The sequence below is a fragment of the Lissotriton vulgaris genome, chromosome 10 (genome assembly GCF_964263255.1).
Source record: "Lissotriton vulgaris chromosome 10, aLisVul1.2, whole genome shotgun sequence".
In the NCBI taxonomy this organism is placed as follows: domain Eukaryota; kingdom Metazoa; phylum Chordata; class Amphibia; order Caudata; family Salamandridae; genus Lissotriton; species Lissotriton vulgaris.
In genome coordinates this window covers 322,779,396-322,802,407 of record NC_141698.1, presented here as the reverse complement: position 1 = coordinate 322,802,407, position 23,012 = coordinate 322,779,396, and the positions used below count along the sequence as shown (strand labels likewise).

The 23,012-nt window shown below is 43.1% G+C and overlaps 1 protein-coding gene across 6 annotated transcripts in view; it reads right to left on the bottom strand.

The window, feature by feature from the left end:
• Positions 1–23,012, bottom strand: part of SEC22C (SEC22 homolog C, vesicle trafficking protein) — a 205,348-nt gene that overhangs the window by 70,738 nt on the left and 111,598 nt on the right. For 3 of the 6 annotated variants that reach the window (XM_086941103.1, XM_086941101.1, XM_086941104.1), the window contains one exon: positions 9,919–10,037. The exons of 1 other annotated variant lie outside the window; for it this stretch is intronic. In XM_086941103.1, coding sequence (XP_086797229.1) covers positions 9,919–10,037 — 119 coding nt within the window. Of the gene's footprint in view, positions 1–9,918; positions 10,056–23,012 lie in introns of all 6 variants that reach the window. 2 more of the 6 variants (XM_086941100.1, XM_086941099.1) reach the window with 1 other exon arrangement.

The window sequence follows — 23,012 nt, the reverse complement described above, 5'->3', positions numbered from 1 at the left end:
CCTACACGAAGGGATGAAAGAGGTAGCCAAATGGATGAAGAATAGCCGCCTGAAACTGAACTCGGACAAGACGGAAGTCCTCATCCTGGGATCCTCACCCTCCGCCTGGGACGACTCCTGGTGGCCCCCCGCCCTAGGCAGCGCACCCAAACCAACAGACCACGCATGTAACCTGGGCTTCATCCTGGACTCCTCCCTCTCCATGACCAGACAAGTCAACGCCGTCTCCTCGTCGTGCTTCAACATCCTACGCATGCTACGCAAGATCTTCCGGTGGATCCCCACCGAGACCAGGAAGACGGTCACCCAGGCCCTCGTCACCAGCCGACTGGACTACGGCAACTCCCTCTACGCCGGAACCACCGCCAAACTCCAGAAGAGACTCTAGCGGATCCAGAACGCCTCAGCACGACTCATCCTGGACATCCCCCGTCGCAACCACATCTCCGGACACCTGAGAGACCTGCACTGGCTCCCGGTCAACAAGAGAATCACCTTCCGTCTCCTCACCCACGCACACAAAGCCCTGCACAACCAAGGCCCAGGATACCTTAACAGCCGCCTCAACTTCTACGCTCCTAAACGCCAGCTTCGATCGACCGGCCACGCCCTCGCCGCCGTCCCCCGCATCCGAAGAGCCACCACAGGGGGAAGGTCCTTCTCCTACCTCGCCGCCAAGACTTGGAACTCCCTACCGACCCACCTCCGCCTGACCCAGGACCACCTCGCCTTCAGGAAGCAGCTCAAGACCTGGCTGTTCGAACAGTAGCAGACCCCCCTCCCCTAGCGCCTTGAGACTAAGCATGGGCGGAAAATCCGTTCCGCTCGCGGATTTTGCGGATTTTCGGGAAATTCGCAATCCGCGAGATTCGCGAATCTCCCGCAAAATCCGCAAATCCGCGAGCAGCGGATTTTGCTCGCACTGCTCGCACTGTTCGCGTGAGTTCGCGCCCCGCGAATAAGTGCAAAATTGCAGAAATACGCTCTTAGCAAAACTGAAAGTAACTACTTACCAGGTTCAAAAGTTCAGGCTCATCATTAGTAGCCATTTCCTGTAGTGCTTCCTGAGGGGCCCCTCCAGAGTTCAGTTGCCAGTTGAAACTATTATGTGACCCTGCTCTGAACCTCAGAATAGTTACACATATGCCACAAAGGTCCTGAATTACAGCTAAGGGAGACAAGCAGGAGCCAGGCTGGAAGTTAAAATCCATTAATCAGCCCCTAATTCATTATTGTCAGTTGGGGCAGGGCAGGTGTTGTAACTAATTTTGCAACAATGAAAGCACTTAGCAAGTGCAAAAGATCACTAATCAGGGCGCACTAAGGAAGCAGGTGCCAGCTAAAAAAATATTCTGTGACACATTAATCAGCCCCAAATTAATTCAGGTCACTTGAGGCAGGGAAGGTGTGCTTTGCTTTGCCGAAAATAATGTACACTGGACAACCAGAGGGTGTGGTGATGAAACAGAGGGTGGCATGGGTGGGCCAGAGGGTGGCATGAGGAGTCAGAGAGTGGCAGTGGTGACAGAGAGTGGCAGTGATGAAGAAGAGTGTCCCAAACAGGCTGGACACGTAGAAACAACAAGTTCGCAAAACTTGCGACCCGACAGGTAAGTTCGCAAATTGCGAAATTGTAAAAACCCTCGCGAACTGGCAGAAACACGGGCGAACACAAAAAAAAAAATCCGCAAATTCGCGGGAATTCGCGGATTTTGCGGATTACGAATCCGCAAATCCGCAAAATTCGCGAACGCGAGATCCGCAAAATTCGCCCATGCTTACTTGAGACCCTCCGGGTGAGTAGTGCGCTATACAAATGCTTTGATTGATTGATTGATTGATAAAGACTAGCAAATCTTTTATAACAGTTCGGTCGTCAGCCGAGCGCTGAGGCCACATCCTAATGAATCTTGAGCATGAATCCACTGCGACCAAGATATATTTATAGTTGCCATCCCTCTGTAAGGGACCGCAGTGGTCCAGGTAAACGCAAGCTAATGGTTTATCTGATATTAAAAGGGGCTTCTGCGTAGGACGTTTCACTGTCGAGACTTTCATCTTTTGACAGATTTCACATTCCAAAAACATAGTTTCTGGTCTGTTTCATCATGCGCGGCCACCAGTATCTTTGTTTTAATAATGATACTTTGGTGGAAACACCTGCGTGTGCAGAGGCAAGCCCTTCATGTGCTGCTAAGATTAGTCCTAATCTATGTTCCATGTTTGGAATTACTCTATCCCCCACTCCAGGGATTGGAGCAAAAGGAACATTATTTGCATCAGTTATATATGTGTATTTGAGGGGGAACATCCTTTTTAACACAACTTTTAAAACGCATGCCTTTACATCGCAAGCCTTACAACGCATTGCGCTGGGGGGGGCGCTCTAGGATAGGGAAGGATTTAATTTACTATCCAACACCTTCCCTACTATCCACGGTGACTGGAGTTGGAATAGTAAATTAAACTATTCACTATCCAGCACCCCTCAACACTATGCGTTGTCACAGCATGCGTTGTAAAACCTGCGATGTAAAAGCATGCGATGTAAAAGCATGCGTTGTAATGTCATACATCCGTATTTGAGTGATAAGCCTTTTGGTAATGTTTTACTGATGTCTTTGTTGGAAGCGGTGACAGCCTGCATTATTTCGCTGTCTATTTTTGTTTTTGAACAAGTGATTGCTGCTAAGGAAGCCGTTTGCACAGCTACCTTCGCGGCTTCATCAGCCAATGAATTCCCTGCAACGTGAAAGCCATCACGTTGATGACTCAGTATATGGATCACATGAGTCTTTTGCAGTTCTTTGCAGTTCTTTTTGTAGCTGAACTACTTGTTCCCAAAGCAATTTATGCTTGATTGTGCCACCTTTTGCATCTTTGAAACCGTTTTGAATCCAGTTCTACAAGTATTCATTGTAAGAGTGAACACAGTAATAGGAATCGCACACTGTGAGTGTGGGGAATTCGCGATTGGTATTTTCAAGCGCCATCTTGAATGCTTGTAGTTCAGCTCGCTGAGCTGTACAGTCTCCAAGAGATTGTGTTTTTGTGACCATAGGTCGGAATTTACCATCACACCAGCGACTTTTAACGATCGCACACGCAGTACTTGTTTACCCCACATTGCGAGCTGTGCTGATCCGTCTGTATAAATTATACATTTGTATTGTTCTGGAGGCAGAATCTCAGTGGGCAGAAGACATTCTTGATCATACTGTAGAAATTCTTGAGTTTTCAAGTAGGGGTCAAAAACGTATTCAACGTCTGTTGCAGCAAGAGAGTTAACCCATTGTATCCATCTCAGGTGTAAAACCTGTGTATTCGGAATGCTCGCTTCTGTCACTGCCTCTAAGGCAGGTACAGGAGTAACGAGCATAATGTGCTCACCCTGTGCGAGAGCTCTCTCTTTTGCTACTGCAGTTTGAACCGCTGGCAGAATTTTTTCAGTAGAGGTGAATTTCTTTTCAGCTTGTGTGTACAAGTGTGATTTATAAGCTATTGCTACTTTTTCTCCTTCATTAAAGGTTAAGTACGTGAATCCGCATCTTCCAGGGATAATTCAGATTACAAGGTTGCATACGTTTACGCGTGTCTGTAAATGTTTTGTTGCGAACATGTCTATTTGAACAGGAAGCAACTTTTCTGTGTGTTTTTTAGTCCAATTAGTTGTTTTGAAATCAGGTTTGATTAATTCGTAGAGAGGTTTAACCCTTTCTGGGTAATTTAGAATGTATGTTCTTCCAAAATTTAGGAAACCTAGAATCGACTACGTTTTTCAGCGTTTTTGGAGGTTGGAGCAGCGCACACTTTTCTAAAAAGTTGGCTGCCAGGCTTTTTCCTTCACTTGATAACTCGTATCCTAGAAAAAGGACGTTGAGGAAGGCAACTCTCGATTTCTTAAAATTGATTTAATACCCTTCTGAGGCGAAGCCAAGTATCATGGTATTCACCTTGTTCAAGTGCCTGACCAAGTCATCGTCTGTTAGATAGATGTCATCGACATAAGATAACGCCTCATCATCATACGTTTGTACTAACTCTGTTCCTCTAGCTGAAAATAACCCCAGACTATTCTTGAATCCCTGGTGAAGACAACAGAAGTGACAGAAGAAACCGATGAAAATATCTAATGAGGCTTTATATTTTTTACAGTACAAAAGGGGGTGGTCTGAACTGGGGTGCAGAGTGGGCTAAAGAACGGTGATGGATTAAACCCAGATCTTTTGACTGGGTGGGAGTGTTTGGTTGATTCAGATGCTCCGTCCATCACCACCCCCTTTTGTACCGTTTTTGGCCGCCATAAGTGTGGCAGGGTATGCTCAGATGTGAGTCCCTTGCTCACTTTGACACTGGATTCAAGCAAGCCGGGCTGAAGACGGCTGGAATGCCAGAAACCGGTCCTCGGAAGCTTGTTTCCGGTCCAGGGAAGGCATGGCTTGGCAGTTCAGACTGGACTGTTCCCATTAGGCACAGGGTCAGACTGATTTGCATATGGCCATGTCTGAACTGGGGTGGCAGAGTGGGCTAAAGAACTGTGATGGATTAAACCCAGATCTGTTGACTGGGTGTGAGTGTTTGATTGGTTCAGATGCTCCGTCCATCACCACCCCCTTTTGTATCACCTTTAATATTAGCTAATATTTTAGCTGAGACCGGTTTAAAATCTATCAGTAGTTTCATACCCAGATTTAAAGCAGGCTCTGCCCCGTATTCAGTTTTAAATCTCTTTTAGGACATCTGATATTACCGCCATAGACGGAACAGCATGTGTTTGTGTGTAGATTGCAGGAAAGCCAATAACAAAAACCCTGTACCCCGGACGTCGGATAACACTGTGTTGCTTGGCGCTTATTATCAGCTGCAGGTATTGGTATGCAAAACTAAGCTACCAACCTTTTTAATTCATCGGAACACACCTAATTTAAGAATAAATTGCGTCACAGGTGTGCCTCGTGATTTTAATCACTTGTTATGTCACTCTGAGGAGCAATCATTTGTGCTCCTTGCTTGCACTCTATTTATTTATCACATGCTAAGTTGCTTTATTTGGGCACTTTTTCTTCTTTTCTGAATCAGAATGACTACCAATGATGAGAAAGGAGTCTTAAGTTGGTAACATCTGCCATTTGCCCCGAGGGTGTGCGCCCGTGAGGTGTCATTCGGTTTCATCACACATTTTTTTCCACAGGCAGTAAGTGTGGTTGGGTGTACTGTCTCAGTGGAGCAGACACCAGTGTTTCTCTGTGTGACTGTCAGGTTGAAACCTGTTGGGAATTTCCTTTATCTATAGAAAGATTTGTTGTCGGATGAGACGCATCTAGCATACCCAACTACAAAAGAGTGGATGCCTAACTGGAAGTTGACAGTTGTGTTCTCTCCAGGTGATTGATAATAAGCGCCAAGCAACACAGTGTTATCCGACGTCCGGTGTACAGGGTTTTTGTTATTGGCACTGATTGAGTGGAGGGCTTCCCTGTTCTTCCCCTTTTCCCTCTTGGCTCCTTGTTGAAATATATAGATTGCAGGAAAGACTGTACCCGAAGTGTCACAGTCCTCCAGGTGTGGTGCGATCCCCATTGGTAAACAGATTGTTAAAATCCTCTGTTTCTCATGAGGGGTAGTATCAGGAAATACTGCCTCAATTTGAGTAATTTTTTTAGCTATCCAGAATGGAATTTGTTCCCTTTTTGCGGGCAGTTTACCAATGACTGATTGTATAGTCTGTGGTGTGATTTTATTTGTGTTCTCCTGGCAAGAGGTTTGTTGTGGAATCCTTATAGGAGGTTGGACTGTTAGAGACCGCATGACATATTAAACCAATTGTCTACGTATTTTGATTAGTTATTTTAGTTGAACTAATAGTTCTACGTCTGGCATTTCTTCAATGGCAGGATGAGGTGTATAGCTGGCTAATACCGGCTATGTTGCTCCTAGTCTAGCTAGTGGACCGAGCCTCGTAATGTGATTTTGATGTTGTAGGGCGCCTTTAAACCAGAGCGCATGCTCTTGGTATGTTAGTGGAGTTTCAACATCCTTGAAAGGAGTGTATTCCGTTGGAGGATCTTCTTCTTTGTAGAAGTGAAACACATGTGTTACTGGATTTGCTTCAGGGAAGATAATCCATGAATAGAATACCTCTGTCTGCCGTATTCATGTGCCTCTATTACAAAAATCACCCTACCACCTCTTGATGATAGGCCATTTGTTATAAGTTTTATAGTGACGGTTTTCCATAAATTTTTCCAGGATGATTATAGCATCCAGGTTATCTTGTTGAAAACCAGTAACGTCTAAGCCCGGTTGGGTTGCAGTCGCTGCCGCTCCACCGGTTGCGTTATTGCCGTGGGTATTCGACATTGTTTAATGAAAGTTTATGAGCAAGCTTCAAGGAAACAAAGATAAGGTGCATAATATTTTGGAACACTGTATCCTTCAACGTTGAACGTTGAACAAACCAAAAACTAATACATAGGATTTTGGTCCTACTCAGTTATGGCGTATATTATCCCTTTACCCACTCCTGACTTCTATTGGAGTATTTTAAGGAAAAAAGGGGTTCTCTGTGAAAAGCACGACTGAGTAACTCTAGTATCCAGCGTTAAATTAGTGCTTTGCCGCACGTTGGGCGCCATGTAGTGTAGTTCCTATATTCCCAATAGGCTCTGCGCATTGGAATAATATATACTATAGATTTGAAGTAGGACTTATGTCTACTAGGTCTCTATCGAATATATTAAACTTAATAATGAGTGCCAGCTAGCTCAGAGGTCACAAAGAAATGTTCTTGAATTTACAAGAAGGGATTCGTTTCTGACAACCGCATAAACATGACAACTTTGTTTCCCCAAGAATAAATGTATCTTCAGAGTTGTGGAAACAATAGATAGATAGTTTACTCAGTCAACCGTGTATGCTTCGTTTCAACAGAGTTGCAGAGAAATAGAGAGACGGGCGTTTTCAATAAAAGGATTTATTGAACAGTCTTTTTTCTCATACAAGAGTAGTGAACTGCTACAATCGTAATGCAGACTGCAAAGTATAATGCGAACAGCAAGAATAGTACTTTGAAATAATACTATAAAAGCATTGTATGGTTTCTAAGCCATAAAAATACATATATAAATAACAATGGCTAAAAGTACTCAACTGGTGCTTCTAAAATACGCCTACCCCAATGTACCTAACCCAAGTCTAGGACGCGGGAAAAAGTAAGTGTGGTGTAGCATAGGTTTAGTTTCTTTGCCAAGAATCTATCCAAGATTTCTCTTAGGGTCTAATCAGCTCCATACCTTAGTTTAGAATGAAGGAGGTTTGGTATCTCTGTCTCAGGATTCGATTTCCCAACACCCCGCAAGGGGATCTTGGAAACACTGGAGCTGGATTCTCGGCGAGAGAAAGGACAGCTTCTCGATCAGTGCGTCAGCTGGAGAGTCGGCTTCATTCGGCACTTGCTGTAGCGATCTGCGTAGGGTAAGTAGATAGTCGAACTGCTCCGAACCACTGTGTCCTTGCTAGATCAAGTGAAGGCATTGTTATACCTTGAATGTGCCCATACAACAGTAGGACTAGCCCTGATGTGTGTGGCATGTCCTAATAGTGAATTACAGCCATTTTCGTTTTTCACTGTTGCAAGGATACCTGTTCTCCATAGGCCAGAATGGGCTGTAGATTATTAAATTTTTATAATCCTAACAGACTCAAAGAACATGGTAGAAATTCGAGTTTAGTATGCCTGAACTCAGAATGATAAAATACATCTTTTAGTGAAGTTGGTTTTAACATTCTGTGTTTAAAAATACCACTTTTAGAAAGTAGGTGTTTTCTTGTCTAACTATCCAGGCCTGCCTCTGCTAGGTTGTGTATTCCTTGTCTGGAGTTTCAGGGACAGGACTGGGGGATTCCAGGAGACAGAATGAGTCCGCCCAGTGGTAAATAGAGAGATATGCATCTGGGACCTGAATAGGACTGTGCCTGCCCCCCACAGTGCTGGCTCCACCCCCTGTGGTGCATCTGATGTCTCTGCCCTGCACTGTGAAAGAAGAGAAGGAATCATGTCAACAAAGTGCTCAAGGGCTGTGGAAGATCCTCACGTCTTTATTTCTTTGCACCTGAACTTTGCCGCATTTCCCTCGCTGCAACATTGTTTGCGTGGAAGCTAAACGCATCGTAAGGTACATTGGCGCAAAGTGTTGCATCTTAAGAACTGAACTGAACTAAGATAAATCTACCATCTTAAAGTAGCAATAGTGTGTATTTTTATTGTTTATGGTCTTGTGGTAAATCTATATAAAGTATACTTATTTGTTATATAAAACCTTGTGTGGTGTCCATCTGTAGTGTTGTCACTGGGTTACTGTATGTGGTCACAAATGCTTAACACACTGCCTCTGAGATAAGCCTGTCTGCTCGTGCCAAGCTACCAAGGGGGTGAGCAGGGGTTATTTTAGAAGTGTACCCCTTACCCTGACTAGAGGCAAGGGTCCCAATTATTCACAATTACCTACCTGTGCGAACTAGAAACCCCCAAATCTAACACGTTATATATTGATACTGTGTGTGTTGCACAAATACTTTATACATTGCCTTTTTAGATAAGCCTGAGCTCTGTACCAAGCTCCAAAAGGGTGAGCATAGATTATCTTTTAGAGTATGTCTATCTTACTCTGACTAGGATTGTGATACCTACATGGACAGGGTGCAAACCTCTGACAACTAAAGACTAATTTCTAACAGAAACAATGAAATATTGCTATCTTTTAGAGTATTCTTGGAGCACATTATAGGGTGACCCATTCTGGGTACTGGTACTCCAGTCACCATCTGGACCTCCAATCTCTCGATGAGGTCCCATGTCACGCTATCAACTCAAACATACGTGCTTACAGACTACGCATAGCAATTTTAAAATTATCTGTGTAATCCTTGTCCTGATGATGACCTGACATTGCACAAGTCGAAATACTGTCGAAGGAATTTAGTAGATGTACGGCCTCTGGCACTAAACATGCTTCTGTAAAATTATTCGGCTCAGTATTCATGTTATGTACCATTTGAGGTAACGCCCTCTCGCTGTTTGCTTTCACCTTGTTACATGCCTCACATGAGCCGCTCACCTCTTCATGCGCACTGTGCGTACTTTTGTGTTGATTAAACTTACTTATGAGTGACTATACCATTGATGTCTGAATTAATTTCAATACCTACTACTGAATACAGACCCCGATAAGATAATCTACCCTTGGTGTTTCATTTATTTTTCCACCTTCTCCTATAAATTCATTAACTTTTTATAAAATTGTCATTATAGTATTACCTGTTGAGACATTGTTGTATGTTATTACAGTTACCCATGTCTAAACTGGGTTTTAGGGTTCCTTCCTTTTGTGCTTAGCATTACATAGCGCAGAATGGAAAATACGAGGGGAGTGAAGGTGAAATTCTTTTTTATAAGAAAGAAAAGTAAAGCTGTTATAGATTTGACAGAAGTAATAGAAGATGTACATACCCATGTGTTTTTTGAACCTCTCACTGTGTAACAATCAACTGGTACCTCATTTTACAGGCTAATTATGTTAACTAATTTGCATGTAAGTACCACAAATTGTATTTTTCTCAGAATCCATTGTTCTAGTAAATATTGTGTTGGCTTGACTTTCAATATGAAAACTCATACAACATATCCCAATTTAAATATGTAGCACAAAATTAACTCTGTATTACAAAACTGCCGTACTAAGGGACAGAATGTGATTCTGTAAGGAGACATTCGAAATTTAATTTCTAAGGGTAATGCTCTGATCATTAATGAACAGCTTGAAAACATGGACATCTTTGTTGTGACGACCTAGATCCACAATGCTAGAAAGCACAGTATTCATGTGCCCAATCTGCCAAAACAAAACAGAAAATGGTTACCTGAAAGGAATGCTCTGCAAGATGGACGCCTCGAATGAGGTTCAATGCGCCGCACATGATGTTAAGAATCAAAGACAGGATCCCCAAGGCAGTCACCGGTTGCATTCTGTGGTTTGGGGCTTTAGACAAAAAGAGCTCTAATAATAAGGACATGGTATTGTTTTGCCCAAAACAACAAAAATATCAATACATTTCGGATCTATGGGGTCATGCTATTTGACAAAATCAGTTAAAAAACATTAAGAGCAAGCAGCAGGCAACGGTCAGTGTTTAATATGTATCTTAACTGCATAAGGATCATATTCTTCCACACTGTTAAATTTTCCACCAAGAGTGTGCCTGGTCGAATGCTCCAAAATGGAAGACCTTTGGAAACTTTATTTTTGAAGTGCAATTCACTGTATTGCCTTCTATAATTCTTCCCTTTACTCCGCACAAGATTTGTGGTGTTATTTCTTAATTGAATCTTATAACTCCTCCCTCAACCACATACCAAAATGCGAGTACTTGTGACTTATGTTTTTTCACTCTGTATTTGCAATAAGAGAAAAGTTCCTAGCATGGAGCCCAGGGAAGCTTGTAAAGAAAATATCCAAACTAGGAACCTGGATTCGTGCTGTCAAGTGGTGATACTTGAGAAGCGAGATTTAGGCCAGGCCTGGGCACGGGAACAGAGGAGGTATCAGTAATTGATGACCTTGGTATTATGGTGGGCAATGCGGATCGTGGTCCGACTAGTTTGCCTGATCTTTTGGATGCATTTGACACCGCTGATGAAACATTCTTGTCTAAAGATTTTTAGATTGTGAGATCTTGAGCATGGTCCTACCTAGATGAGGTATTTTTTTGTCCTATTACACTCAAAACATGCAATTTGACGTGTTTATATCTGCACAAAACTCGACCAAAGCTGTAATTTGCTATTGTCACTCTGTTACTTAATTTATAAGCACATACCCTGGCTTGACAGCTATGTGCAATAGCAATATTTATATGTACGCGGACAAAACACACAGTGCGTGCTGCATACCGGAACATGCAGTTCCTTTTGTATTTTGAACATTCTTCAACATTTGCTGCCAGAACCAGTACTGTACAGACTACATGCCCCATCAGGCTCAGCACTGCCTCACTTCCCTGTGGGCAACACTGGCTGCCAGTTGCGTGCCAGTTCGTTTGTGTGCAGCATTTTGAAGGAGTGTAGGTGCTTTTTTTATTCCTTCAGCCCTTGTTGTTGCAGCCAGGAGCGGCTCTTCCACAATGGCGGGAGTGTCGCCCCACTAGTTCAGAGCCAGACGGTGAAACATAAAACAATATTCAGTCATCGTTTTATTTTTCACTTGCTGGCCGAGCCAGCGTGTGTGAGGACGGGAGGGTCGGGCCATGAGAGGGAGGAGTGGAGTGCACCTCTTAGTACACATGTCTGTTTTGCCGGCCACTTAGCCAGGCCAAACAGACATGCTCAGTTAGGTTTCTCCAGCCCAGCTTTATTGAACAGCCGGGTTGAAGAAACAACAGAGACGCCATGTCCTGAACAAAGAGTCAAACCAGCCCGCTCAGGCCAATCCCTGTGCCGCTCTCATAGCATGAGAACATTACAGGGATTGCACAGGGAGTCTCCGCCGCTGTCCCAGTGTCTTCTGGGACCAGGAAGCAGCAGAACACAGAGGCATGAGGATCAATGCAGCCGGCAGCTTCAGAAAGTTTTTTTTTTTTTACTATTTACCTCTCTCCTTGCTCGAGCACCCCTACCGCACTCCCCCACACCCCCTTCACCCGCCCCACCACCTCTTCACTGTATCGTCCACCACTGTGCTACTAGGTGTCACACAAGAGGCACCACTGCCCCAGGACAACTAAGAGAAGGCAACAATTATGCATCTCGTGCTGCCCGACTGGAGCAGCTCAGAGGGTGGAAAGGAATGCAGTCACCTTCCTATCCTGCCCCACCCTCAAACTGCTGGGAAAGCACAGCCTGGGCATGGTTAACAAAAAGACCTTCAAGTGGAATTTGACATGCTGCACAGGAAGCTGGGCCCCCAAAGAACATACACGCACCCCGCGAACAGCTTTTTAAAAAATGTATTTATTTCATGCGTTTTTATATAGCGCAGACTTTACCCGAAGGTGTCAGAGCGTTTCACAATAGGAATAGTAATGATACATGAGGAGAAAATGACAAGTGAACAAATTACAAAAGCAAACGTTAAGTTACATGAGGCAAAAGTGACAGTTGTGAGCAAACAAAATACACGAGGTAGCAAACAGTACATTACAGGAGGAAAAAGTGATATGTGTGCAAGTTACAAAAGCGTACAAAGTACAAGTAGAGGTATAATACTGCAATAAATGGCAGACACTCAAACACAAGAACAAACGTTACGTAGGAAATGGTGGCACTTGTGCAAGAATCTAAAGCAAACAAAATGAAGAGGTAGAAAACAGTGTGTTACAAGAGAAAAGTGACATGTGCATGTTACAAAAGAGTACCAAACACAGGTACGGGGATGCCTGGCTTCCCCTTAGGGGTGCCTAATAGGGACCATCTCACAGGGAAAGCCAGGACGGGTTCCCCAGCGTTATACAGCGCCAGGAAACCTACGGGTAGCAGTGCGCTTTACAAGCTCAAATACATTTACATTCACAGGTAGAAGGATAATACGGCAATAAATGGCAGACACTCAAACCACAAGAACACACTGGGAAGGCACTTCCATAGTCATGGAGGGTAGAGTTATCTATAATGGAAGGTCTTCCTTCAGATAATAGAGAGTGCGTGAATTAAATTTGGAAGTGTCTTTGAAGGAGGAGAACTTTGAGGTCAGTATTGAAGGCTTGGAGCGAGGTGGTGGTCCAGAGCTGAGGCGGAAGTGAGTTCCAGATTCTCACCGCGTTGCCTGAAAAGGATTGGGCCATCGATCTTTCATTCTTGAAAGTGGGAGGTTCAAGCAGTAAATTTTCCGCATTACGTGATGGTCTAGAGCCTCCAGAGAGTTTCAGTTTATTCGCCAGGTAGCGAGAAGAGGAGGAGTGCAAGGCTTTGTGGGTGATACAGGCAGTCTTGTAGATAGAGCTTGCCTCGATGGGAAGCCAGCGGAGAGTGGATAACATGGGTGTGATGTGGTCGCTTCTTTTGGCACCATAAATGAAACGAGCTGCTGAATGGAGAACAGATTTAAGGGAGGACAGGTGGGATTTGGGGAGGCCAGTAAGAAGAGAATTGCAGTAGTCCAGTCTGGAGAGGACCAGCAATTGGACCAGGGTTTTAAGGTCTTGCTCCGGGAAGAAGCAACAAATTCCCCAAAGAAGGCGCAGTTGGTATCGAGCAGACTTTGCAATGGAATTGATGTGGGAGATTAGATTGAGTTTTTTATCGAGTATGACACCAAGGGATTTTGCACTGTCGACAATGATGGGTTTCTTGTTAAGTAGATTCATCTGATCCATCCATGATTGAACCGTGGGCGGAGAAAGTGGGGAGGAGAGGAGGAGGAATTCAGTTTTGGAGGGATTCAGAATCAGTTGATGAGTTGACATTCAGTTTTGAATGGGGTCGAGTGTAGAGCTTAGGATGGAGAGATCGTGAGTGGAGGCAACCTTCAGGTGGATTTGAGTATCGTCTGCATAGAGATGATAGTGGATCCCGGATTTACTTAGGAGATTTCTTAGTGGTTCCAAATAGAGATTGAACAATGTGGGTGCAAGCATAGAGCCTTGTGGAACACTTTGACCTACCGCCAAAGGAGAAGAAAGACTGTTCGCTATTTTGATCATTTGGGATCTATCAGAGAGGAAGGAGCAAACCATTTAAGCACAGTGCCCTCCATGCCCATTCTCTGTTGAAGAGTGTTGAGGAGAGTGTTGTGTTTGACAGTGTCGAAGACTGCAGAAAGGTCAAGGAGAATTAGAAGACAAGAGCCCCCCGAATCGAGTATCTGCAGCTCGTCATCAATCACTTGCAGCAGGGCTGTTTCAGTGCTGCAGTTTTGGATGAAGCCGGACTGAAAATTGTCAAGAAGATCATTGTCTTTGATATAACGAGAGAGTTGTTTCGCTACACATCTTTCTGTGATGTTCCCAAGAAAGGGTAGGTTAGTGATGGGGCAGAAGTTGTTGAGGTCATTCGCATCAGCAGTGGGTTTTGTAAGTAGGGGATGAACTGCCCAGTTTTGAAGGAGACAGGAAGGGAGCCTTGACAGAGGGAGAGGTTGACTAGAGTGGTCCATTAGGAAAGAGAATGGGTAAATAAGTCAATGGCAATGGAACTAGGGATGGGGTCAAGGGAATGGTTGGAGGGCTTTGTTTCGAGGATGCAATTGAGGAGGGCATCTTCAGAGATGGGGTCAAAGTTCTGCCAAATGGCTAAGGATTTGCGCTCCTCTGGAAGGGTAAGATGAACGACCTATTCCACAAGTGATTTCACTTTTATTGTCAAAGAATATAGCGAAATCTGTTGCTTTCTTTGTAGAATCCTCCAACTTGTAAGTTGGGGGAGAGCAGTTAGGATTCTTGATGAGATCGAATAGTTTTTTGGGTCTATTTTTGGCTGGGTCAAGGAGAGTTCTGAAGTGCGACGCTTTCCCAAGGAAGATGTGCTTGTAGTACTTGGATCTTCCTGAACGAAGCGTGACCAAATTATCGGTGGAGGGCGCTTGCCTCCATTGTTTCTCCAGGAATCTTAGGTGCTTCCTTTCTTCATAGAGGGATTTGTTGAACCAAGGTGCTGAGGGAGTGGGCCTTTTCTTTTTGCTTTGGAGAGGAACAACGTTATTGATTTCGACTGCAAGGACTGTGAGGTGAGTTCGCCAACATCTAGGTTCGGGTCTAGCCTTGGAAGTGATAGCAAAGCTGAATTACAGAGGGAACCAACGTCAATATTTTTAGTGTCACGGAACCAGGAGGTAGCCTTCTTAGGTTGGCCAAGAGTTATAGAGTGTGACTTGTGAAGAGAGAATGGGATGAGGAGGTGGTCAGACCAGTCTACATGAATAGGGGTAGCGATAGAAAGCATGCCTGCTTCAGAAGTAACAAGGTCCAAGATCGAGCCCTTAGAGTGTGTTGATTCTGTGCATTGTTGGATAAGATCGTTTGCAAAGAGGAAGGTGGCCAGCAAATTCGCAGAAGAGTCTTGCCGTAAGCCCCAGTGGAGATTGAAGTCCTCCATGAAGGTCTGATTGTTATTTTGCGAGAATTGGTCGCTGATGAAGTCAGTGAGTTCCTCCATAAACGAAGGGACGCTACCAGGCGGGCGGTAAATGGCATGGAATCTGAGGGGTGACGGTGGTGTAATTGAAGCTCAAGAAATAGGCATTCAAAAGTGCAGAAAGGAGCTGATAGGAAAAGCCTTAAGTTGAAGGGAGTTTCTAAAGATGACTGCAACACCTCCCCCAACTTTGTCAATTCTGTCATTCCTAAATATAGAATAGCCTGTGGGTAATAAGAGATCAAACATAGAGTCAGACGTATTGTTGAACCAGGCCTCTGTGAGGAAGAGCATGTCAATATTGTGAAAGGTGATGGTATGGTAGTGTAGTTCCTATCCCCTAGATTCATCAAGAAAACATTTTGCGATTCCTTAACAGCGAAAAATACAGATTCGCTATTAAGGAATAGCAAAATGCTATTCATCAAGAAATCACTTAAAAAAATAGCGATTTCTACTAATTCCTTAATTGCGACTTGCAAATTGCGAGTCGCAATTAAGGAATATTTCCCCATTCATTCCTATAGGAATGAATGGGCAGACCATCTCAATTTGCTAATCGCAATTAGCGATTCGCAAATTGAGATTGCGATTTCAAGGGTGCAGGGGTGTCCAAAGGACACCCTGTTGCACCCCTGAAATCAATCTGTGCACATATGTTGTGCACACACCTGCCCTTACGGCAGGTGTGTGCGCAACATGAAACTTTGAAAAATGCACTTTAGTGCATGTTTCAAAGTTTTTGCTATTTACCACGTAGTTAGACTTTGCGGTAAATAGCCGCCCCAGATTGCGAATTCGCAATTTTAAAATGGTTCATGAATTGCATTTAAGGAATCTCAAATTGAGATTTCTTAAATGCAATTAATCGCAATTTAGCGATTTTTGCCTTTGGGATTATGAATCCCAAATGCAAAAATAGCGCTAGCAAAGGGCCAGATTCTCAGAATCTGGCCCTTTGCAAGCCGATTTCGGTTCGATGAATCTGGCTCTATATTCCCAATAGGCTCTGCGCATTGGAATAACATAAACGATAGTTTAGACGTAGGACTGAAGTCGACTAGGTCTCTATTGAATATGTTAGACTTAATTGTGAATGCCAGCTACACAAGAAGGGATTAGTTTCTGACAACCATATCACATGACAACTTTGTTCCCCAAGAAAAAGGAATATATCTTCAGAGTCACTGAAACAATAGATGGCTATTTCACTCAGTCAATCGTGCATGCTTCGTTTCACCAGAAGTGCAGAGAAATAGAGAGACGGGCGTTTTCAATAAAAAGGATATTTATTGAGCAGTCTTCTTTCTCATGCAAGAGAAGTGAATTGCTACAATCGTAATACTTGCTATGAAGTAAAGTGCGTACAGTAAAAAGAGTATTATGAAATAATACTGTAAAAGCATTTATATGGTTTCTAAGCCATAAGATGCATAAAATAGATACAATACATACAATGATAAATAATGACTAAAAGTACTCAACTGGTGCATCTAAAATACGCCTACCCCGGTGTACCTAACCTAAGTCTAGTACAAGGGAAGAAGTAAGTGAGGTGTAGCTTGAGTTAAATAGTTTCTGCCAAGAATCTATCCAAGAATTCTCTAAGGGTCTAATCAGCTCCGTACCTTGGTTATAGAATGAAGGAGGTCTTGTATCTCTCTCTCAGGACTCGATCTTCCAGTAGCCCGCAATGGTAGCAGGGAAACACTGGAGCTGGATTTCTCGGCAGGAGAAAAGATAGCGTCTCTCTCAGTGCGTCATCAGGGAGGGTCGGCTTCCTTCGGCACTCGCACACAGCAGGGCGTCGGGCAAGTAGTTAGTCGATCTGCTCAAAAACCACTGTGTGTTTGTTAGGGCAGATGTGGGCATATTTATACCTGGAAGGTGCTGAGTTTGACGTAAGGGTGGACATAATAACGTCACTAAGAACTCGAATTTCTTTAACACTGCAGGAGTTCTGGGACAAATCAATACTGAAGCAGGGGGAATTCCCATACTGCTGAAGGCTGGTTGTCTTCAAGAACTCGTTGTACTCTGGGAGCTTAGTGGAAGTAGCAATGCCGTATTTGGACTGCATTGGCTGTGTCTAAATATGGTTATGATTCGTATGCCTATATAAGGATATGATAAGTTATATCTATATAAGGGCATGAATCAGGAAATTTACACTAGAGCCCTAGATACGTTACAACACCCACTCCACATAGAATTTCCATCTTTGCTAAATACTAAGCAGTTATAATATTTCTAAGCATGTGTTTACAATCCCACCCCAAAAATACATAAAATGCATTTGAAATGGTTTGCACACGAAAAATGAGTATTGTACTGTACGTTTTCTAAGCAGTGGTATCATTTAAAATAATGCATGTAGTTTTTACATTTGAAATGCTGGCTGAATGATTCACAAATTTACATTTATGAAATGGCTCTTTATACAGAAAAGAAGGTTGAGACCATTTCATCACAGATTTATATAATACTGTACATGTGCTAGAGGCTATTTTCAAAATATTGTCTCTAGGTATCAAAAATAGAAATGTTGTTCTCTAAGAATAGTTTTACATTAAGCAGATTACTCTGTACCAAAAATGGTGAAAATATTTTGGTATTGAGAAAAAATAATTACGTTGTAGTAAAAAATAGTTCCAGATTTCTGTTTATCAAAACTGAAGGCCGAAATCAAACTTCAGGGAATGCTGTGTGCTTGTTTTTCAAGAGTTATTCTCGTTGGTAGGAGAAAACATTAACTCAGATAGGCTGGCAAAGAATTTGTCTACCACAGTAGGTGAAAGTTGGGCCATTTCCGAAAAAGTGGAAATAGTGCATATGTGAGATGCATTACCGTCAGCGTTATCTGGTTCAGCAATGTTCACATAAGGTTGTACCTGTGTGCCGCTTTCATCTCGTACCTCACCGCCACCTAGTCGTAATGGTGAGGTCTCAACGAATGCCGTCATCAGAACTGGTAGCCGCTGGGGACAACACGTTGCATGAGCCATTACCGAACCAAGCAAAGTATCGACATCCATAGGTACTACTGATGGGAGTGAGAGACAGATGTGTAACTTGCATTCATCTCCGCAGAGCAGGCACCCTACAACAGGTAAGATGCAATCTTGCCAGATTTGTCTGAATGATAGAAACCATGTGGTATTCAGATCTCTTACATGAGCCAAGCCGAGAACCTGTGTTATCCTATTTCGGTACCGCAGTGCCTGGATCGCTTGTTCCTTGGTAACCTGGGTATCTCTGGTGACTGGACTTGCCATATCGGAGCAGAAGGAACAAAAATAGAATTCCTGCTACGAGTCCCAAAATGAGAGGCAGGCCGCCGAACACAGAGTGCACGAAATTCTCAGGACTGCTTCAAAGGGTGCTTACAGTCCCGAAAAAATTGTCTTAAATACATGTGCGATGTCACTGGTATCTGACATGTTTAAAATGTGACCTAACATTTCTACGAAATGTACGGGGCAGTTTGTTGATAATAATGTATGTATCTCTGCTGAAGTGCTTGCAACTTACAGATCATACGTTTCTCTAGATGAGGTCAAAGGCACAGTTTTTTGTAAAAGAATGGCTTTCATTCTGCTTAATGTATCAATTCGAATAGAAGAGATGTTCAATGAAGGCCAATTTGTTGCCTCCTTGTCTGGCTTGCTGTTTGGATACAATACTTGCATACACCAAGTGACCCTGGATGTAACACTGACGAGATAGGGCGTTCCTGGCAACATGCCACAACAGCAGTGGTCACTTAATATAACGTAGCTATCGTTGGAAAGCTGCCTGAAAACAGGTTCTTTTTGTGTTGCTGGAGTGCCATGCAAGTGGCAAGAAAGATCATTAGATGAACCCTCACAGGCTCCATGTAAATTAATTTCTTGACACAGAAGTGTACCACTTAGTGATTTTTCACAATTTTTTCCACTAAGAAATACCTCTTTGTTACCCCCACTCCAACATCTATGTGTGTAGGGTAAATTCCACCGTCACCATATTAGTGCTTTTCCGCCGCGGTTGTAAGCCAACCGCGGAGGAAAAGCTGGGGACGGAAACCAGGACCCACCAGCCATCCTAATGTGGCGGTGGGTCTTGGTGGGTCCGCAGAGGATTCTCCGCATCCTCCAGGCCGGCGGTGGCTTCCGCCGGCCCGGAGGATGCGGAGAATCCTCCATCCTAATCGGCCCATTAATTGGGACTGGCCATGTTGTAACATTAGCATATCCTGTTCTATTATATCAATAGCAGATGATACAATGCTGTCCAAAGAATAAATTCTGGAGGACAGAGTCGTTAACCCATTGTCCACTACAGACAGTGATTTTTCCAAATTAATACGATCAATTTCTCGCATTAATTCAGCAGTTTAAATTTGAGTTATTTTCCAAGCTTCGTTGTAAGCAGCATATATACCGGCGTATATGAAACATTTTTGACGCTGTTTTTGTGAGGTCCCAATAAGAAATCTCGCAAGTCAGCACCTTGTTTAAGTAAGGTCAAGTGTTGCTTAATTTCAGGTAGTGTGGATTTCTGTAGCCATTCGAGGCATAGTTTTCCTACACTGTATATTGTTAATATCCCTGGATGTTGTCTCTGGGAATATCTTGGGTCTGGCCTGTTATGTTTGAACCCCTGTGTTTTGTCCAGGAATCTATCTTGACAGTTATTAGTGTCTGTGGGCCAGATCAACCATTTTTTCCAATCAGGATCAGTTCTGTTTTGGTGTAAAATATGGGACACGTCTAACCCCTCATCTGAAGTGTTATTTCTGTCAGGCATAGGCTTTGGTATAGACGGGTTGTTTAAATCTTTTATCTTAGCTAGGCCAAGACAGGTTGTTTGTTGAATGGTGTCATTCAGGAACATTATTTGTTCTGGGATCATGCAGGCTCTGAATAATTATTCTAATCCCTGTACTTGCCAATCTTTTGAACCGCAGATTGTTTTTTATTCAATGTTGTCTTTCCAGAATTCAAAACCAAATGTAGACAATTTTTCATAAAATTTAGCAGAATAAATCAGTTTTGTATTGGTTAACATATTTTTCATTCCTGTCTTATTCACATTTTTTAAATAAAACGTTTCTGGATCTGTGACATTAAACCCTGAGAAGTATGGAAATTTCTCATAAAATGTTTTCGAGCTGCCTTTTGGCGGTGTTGGACAATGTTCCCATTGATTATAAGTTAAAACATTTCTAGGTTTTGCAGATTTATGCAAATAGTGGTGCCCAAAATGATTAAAGCAATACATTTCTTCATAATCAGATGAACCTTTTAAATAATCATGATTAGTAAATTTTGCTGACATTTCTAAATCAGACATCATATTATTAATAGTCTCAAAGTCCCAATCATCAGAGAAACTGTTCGGTGAGACAAAGTCACTTAATGAAACCTTGTACTGATGTGGATACTTCAAGAGTTCAACCGGGCCATAGATGTCGTAATCAGTAGCGTCCCATGCTACACCACTAGGTATAGGAATGGCTGTAATGTTTACTGATGACAGGTCTCTTTTTTCAACATGAGATGACTTGTGTGGCTTTAGGACCAAGTTGCTGTTCTGACTTGCTGTGTCCATTGTACTGTATTTTCCATCAATCATTCTTCCTAAGCTTAAAATTAAAATGAGCCAGAGCAGGAGGAAAAGTACACCTAACACAATCCACAATTCAATCCATGGTGAAATCAGATATATTTCTCCAAGCTGATAAAAGAGTTCTGTTATTTTTCTTTGAGTGTCTTGTTTGCTGGCTTTTCTTCATGTACACTAGGATCTTCAGAAAAGTCATCGAAATTGATGAAAAAGCCAGAGGCAGTTCTGTCAATTGTTGGAATTGCATCAGGATTGTTATTAATCTTTGTAGTTGCTTCTTCCTTTATCATATTAGTATAGTCAGAGGCTACATCTTTGTAGACAGGTGTTTCTTGGTGAACTGTTGCAATTTGGGCTTTAAGAGGCACAAGTTCCTTGCCTTTGTTGCATAGTCCTTTTTTATTCACTGCAGGTTTATTAAATGTGATTCTCTCAGTTTGAACCTCTTGAATTGTAGCAAGGTTTGGTCTTCTGCTACATCTTGGGTGTCCACTGGGCCTACTACTTATTATTGGCCACATGGTTGTGGTTTTACCAGGTCGATTGATACAACTCCGTTCTCCTTTTTACCAGCAAGGGGAGGTAGTACTACTGATCTTGTTCCGTTGATTGCTAAGACAGGTACTGCTTTTCTGTAAAAAGACCCAAATTCCTTCTTCACCGCAATCTTCTCTCTGACCAGATCCCCAATCTTTGAAATCCAGACAGGTCTTGAAGGGACAGGTGGTTTTTCTTCAGTGGCCGTTGGCTTTTGCTTTGTGTTACTCAGACTTCTTGTTGTTTCATTTAAGTCCTGTAAAACAGCCAAACGATCTTTGGTATCAAAGGTTTTTTGTTCCACCACTGAAGTTTGACGATCGAGGTCTTCGATTATCATTCTAGTACCAAACAAAAGTTCATACGGAGTGATTCCACCCAGAGAATTTCTTGGCAGATTATTTAGACTACGTTGGACACTTATTAGATGTTTGCCCCACCCATCACCCGAACCTAATACCCTCGCTGTTATAGATTGCTGTATGTCACGTTTTTTTCTTTCCACTACCGCATTTCCCTCAGGATGGAAGGGACTAGAGTACCGCAATGCAACGCCCAAGCTGGCCATGGCCTCCTTGTAAGCCCGAAAGCTAAACGCAGGACCCTGGTCAGAATGTAGAGTGCCAATTGCGTATGTGCTAATAAAGACTCGCAAATCTTTTATAACAGTTCTGGCGTCAGCCGAGCACTGAGGCCACATCCAAATGAATCTTGTCCTAGTAGTTGTGGGGCCGCATCCGTCCGTAGGGACGTCTGCGTGTAAACAGCCTCATGCTATCTAATAGAGGTGTCTGGGCTGGACTGACTGTGCTATTGTCAGTCCCCTGGTCCGGTTCATGACTGCGATCTCTATTGTAGTTTTGACAATCCATTGCAAAGTTATAAATTTGGACGCTCATTCCCGGCCACCAGTACTTCAGTTGTAATTCTATTAGGGAAGTTAAAATCCCTTGGTGCCTCAGACCCACTCCCATGTGTGCTTCTTGAATCAAGAAGACTCTCTGCTTCCTGTTTGGAATTACTCTGTCCCCCACTCCAGGTATTTGAGCTAAAGGAACAGAGTTTGCATCAATTATGTATGTATTTCCGAGTGGATAATTTAGAGGTAACGCCGCATAATTGCCTTCCATTGAGGCTTTTACTGCTAGTAGCGTTTCACCGTCTATTCTGTTTTTAGAACGCTTAATTGTAGCTACGGAAGCCGTGTGGACAGCTGCCTTTTCGGCTTCATCAGCCAATGAATTCCTTGCAACGTGAACGCCATCACGTTGATGACTCAGTGAATGGATCATGTGAGTCTTTCGTAGTTCTTTCTGTAAAAGAACTACTTGTTCCCAAAGCTTTTTATGCTTGATTGTGCCCCTTTTTGCATCTTTGAAACCGTTTTGAACCCAGCTCGGCAAGTATTCATTGTAAGACTGGATGCAGTAATACGAATCGCACACTATGAGTGTGGAGAATTCGCGATCAGCATTTTCAAGCGCCATCTTTAATGCCTGTAGTTCAGCTCGTTGAGCTGTACAGTTTCTGAGTGATTGAGTTTTAGTGACCATTGGTCTGAATTTACCTATACGCCAACGACCTTTTACAATCGCACATGCCGCATTGTATACTTGTTTTTCCACAATCCAATGTTGCGCAGATCCGTCTGTGTAAATTACGCAGACGTACTGTTCGAGAGGCAGAATTTCGGTCGGCAGAGGAAATTCGTGTTCATATTCTAGATATTCTAGTTTTTTCATACTGT